General features: G+C 36.2%; 1 protein-coding gene across 1 annotated transcript; it reads left to right on the forward strand.

Annotated features, from left to right (window-relative positions):
* Positions 1–6: 6 nt before the first annotated feature.
* mad2l2 (mitotic arrest deficient 2 like 2) lies at positions 7–2959 on the forward strand (the record flags this gene model as incomplete). The annotated part of the gene is made up of 3 exons (XM_016681289.1): positions 7–99; positions 2124–2216; positions 2368–2959. Coding segments are annotated over 3 exons (225 nt in total), but the record flags the coding sequence as incomplete, so codon positions are not given.
* Positions 2960–3821: the final 862 nt, after the last annotated feature.

Below are 3821 nucleotides of genomic sequence, written 5' to 3' on the forward strand. Positions count from 1 at the left end.
GTGAAATGTGTCGTTTCTGTCTCAGGTTGTTCTTTCACAGTGCTTGTACACACCAGAGATGCTGCTACACGCAACATGGAGAAGGTTCAAGTCATTAAGGTGAGTGTTTTTCAAGACTGTAAAATTATTTATAACCCTATGCCTTTTCACATTTTGTTTACAAGACAACAATCTTCCATACACTGTAATGGAATTTTTTAGTGTGAGATTAAAACATGTCATTTGCATTTATGTTCAGCCCCCCTTATTGTACTGCCCTCCAAAATTAAATGCATTTGTTAATTGTAGGTCAGCCTGTTTTTCCAGAAGTAAACGAGAAAGTGACGCGTTTTAGGCAAAGTGATGTTAGAGCAGTAAGTCAGCTTTCTAAAATTTGATTAGCAGAGTTATACAGCAAAGTAGATATAAAGCAAAGCAAACTGTCAGGAAACTCTGGGGGAACGAATATCAGTCATTGGCAAAACTGAAACCAAAGAAATCCCAAAACAAAAAAGAAACAAGTACATAAATAGCATGCTGGTTATCAGTTGTGAAGTATTTATGCATCTTCTACAGTGTTGGTTTACTTTATATTGAGATGTGTGTTACTTTCTTATAGAGTGCATCCAGGAAACATTCACAGCACATTTCCACATTTTGTTATGTTCTCACCTTATTCCAGATTGAATTAAATTCATGTCTTTACTCAAAATTCTACACAAATACTAAACTATGACAATGTGGAAAAAAAGGTGCAGATATGTTTTCAAATTTCTGAAAAATAGGAGAGAGTGATTCATTTAAAACAACTTGAAATATTCTCTGACATAATATGTGGAAAAAGTGAGACGCTGTGAATACTTTCCGGATGCTAAAAAACAGTAATGTGCAAATTACTCACAGGTAGATTTTAAAGTACTTTGCAAACACAATTAAATAAATATGGGTATTGTTTTATTTATTGAACTATTTTCAACAGATTTTTTCAATTAATAGTCTGAAATAATCCCTCTTCTCTCAATAATACCCTCTTCAGAACTCACTGAAGAGGGTATTATTATTATTATTACATAATGTTAAATGTAATAAATAAGTCATTACAATTTGGGAAATGCTTCTAGTGTGTAACTTACTTATTCTGTCTCTTGTTTTAAAGCAGTGGTCCCCAAACTTTTTCCTGTGAGGGCCACATAACTTTTCCCTTCTCTGGTGGGGGGCCGGAAATTGTTGACGGGGGAGGGGGAGGTGCGTTTCTCAATTGATTTTTACCCAGAAAGCACATGGGCAAAAACCATGAGTGAAACGGTCACTGGGACTAACTAGTATATTTTCCATTGAGGAAATATAACTATAATATATTAATAATTTCTCATATGTTAACATAAAGGCTCGTTTTGAAGTATAAGTTGCTACTTACAGGCATTGCTTTGAAGAATTCAACCTGGAATGGGGCGTTCATAACAGACACGTGTGTTCATCTGCTCTACCGCTAGCAAACAACCAAACTGATTAAACAACATAAAAGTCAAGCAGTTCCCTAAAAGTCCAACAGATGGCAGCAATGCGCCATGCAAAACAAAACACCCACAGTTTACAGGACACACTTCCTGGTAAAGAGCCCCCAGGTGATAGAAGAAAAATCCACATATAAACCCGAAAATACAATAAATCTGAATGCTCTCTGGTATTGTTCAGGGGGCCGGACCAAATGTGGAGGCAGGCCGGATCCGGCCCGCGGGCCGTAGTTTGGGGACCCCTGTTTTAAAGTTTCAGTGATTTCTTACTTTTTAGGTTCCGCTTGATTTATTTTCTTAATCCTTGAAGAAATACACTTTTTTTTTTTTACATTAAACCTAATTCAGTTTAAACTGAATATCCAGTTCAACTTTCCATTCAACTTTCTTTTAATTGCAACAAAATAAGAAGGGAATTTGTTCAGCCCTAGTTCTTCCTGACCTTTGACCTTATCCAAAAATCAAATTTGGACATTTGAGCATGAACTGTGGTCTGTCAGAAGACATCCCAGTTAAATACATAGAAATTGAAATGTGACAAAACGTGAAAAGGTTGACTTTGCTATCAAATGTAAACACAAAACAACCATTTGCATGTGTTCAGCCTCTTGTGTGCGTTTACATCTTCAGGACTTTCCATGGATCGTCGCAGACGAGCAGGAAGTTCACATGAAGGAGCCGAGACTCATTCCACTGAAGTCCATGACGTCCGACATAGTGAAGGTCAGCTGAAGGAAAAATAAAACCAAAATCAATGTGATGTTTGAACGTGTCGAACATTTCCTGCGGAGCTGTTTGGTACAATGTCTTTCATGTCACGTGTTTAAGCTTCTCTGTTTACTGCTCTTCATATTTGTTTGTTTGGTTGTCACAGATGCAGCTCTACGTGGAGGAGAGAGCCCAGAAAACGTAGCGAGAGACGACAGATCGCGCTGTGAAAAGCTCATCGGTGACAGCTGCACATCATAAGCAGAATATTTATGGCAGCCTGTCGGTGCAAGACGAGTTCATCTGAAAACGTGACATCAGGAAATGTGAAATATACCTCATGGAATATGTCTGAGGTGCTTTCCTTTTGATGCGTCTGGCATGGGGAGTCAGACTGAAACACTGGGATGCCGTTCGCCAAATCCTAAATGAAATATGCTGTTTGGAAAGGTGATATCCTGGTTGAAGTTGTAACTCTAGTGAGAGTACCATTAATACAATTCAAGATGTGTTTATTGTTTTTTTTTTTTTTGTAAAATTACTGTTTGGTTCTGTCTCACTGTTTAATGAACAGTTTTTAACTCTGTTGTTCATTAAAAAATTACACCATGAATTTATTAGGATTTGAAGTCAATTAACCAGAACTTGGATTAATTGGCTTCAAGAAGTGCCTATGTATTCATGTGTTGCCAAATCATGATGTGTTGAAATTTCATTGTTCTGAAATGATCTGCAATAAAAAAGAATCTTGTTCTTTATTCATGGCAAAGTTCTTGGACAGATCGGTCACCAAGTTATTGGATGAGATCAAACCCTATGAACAATGATCATAGTGGAAATAATCTTTAATTTTACCAAAACAAATAATTCATGTTCCTGCATAATATAAGTCTGTTGCTATCAAACTGAGGTGGCTTCTTCATTCTTTTAGGTGCATATGGTTGATCTTTGATGATCTCAGGAAACATTCATCTTTAAAATGATAACAGCACAAACGTTTGACACCAATTTTGTGTAATTTGAAGAAGATGACGGGGTCCAACTTCTCTCAAGTTATTCTGCTCTATTCCAGCAACAAATATTTTCCCTAATGTTTATTATGATTCACTGCAATGTCTCTATACCTCACCCTCATAGTTTTTCTTCTCTATTCCTTGGTTTACAGACGCTCAAATCGCTGCACATCATTTTATATTCTTGCTTAATCCTGTTTAAGGTTGAAGGGAGACTGAAGTCTGTTCCAGAAATCCCAGATTAACAAGTTCAACCATCACAGGTCCAGAAATGGACAAGCATGGAGAAAAAACATTCAATAAAAGCCACAATATACGTAGCTTATATTGCCATGAATAGTACCAATGTCTGCAGGTTAAATGACTCATTTATAGTTTCCAGTATTCATTCTTCAGGATTATGCTTTTGTTTTGCCCAACACATCTCATGAATTACTTTTTAAATTTAGGATGTGCAAAGTGTAGATAGATAAGAGTTTTTTTTATAGGATGTTAGATTCTGTTGTCTTTGCATTACAATTATGTTCATTTAAATAAGCTTATAGACTTTTAAATCCATCCTATAAACTGATTCAACAGTATCAGCTTTAATAACTGATTATTAGCA

This window comes from Poecilia formosa, unplaced genomic scaffold (assembly GCF_000485575.1).
Source record: "Poecilia formosa unplaced genomic scaffold, Poecilia_formosa-5.1.2 Scaffold276, whole genome shotgun sequence".
Taxonomy (NCBI): Eukaryota; Metazoa; Chordata; class Actinopteri; order Cyprinodontiformes; family Poeciliidae; genus Poecilia; species Poecilia formosa.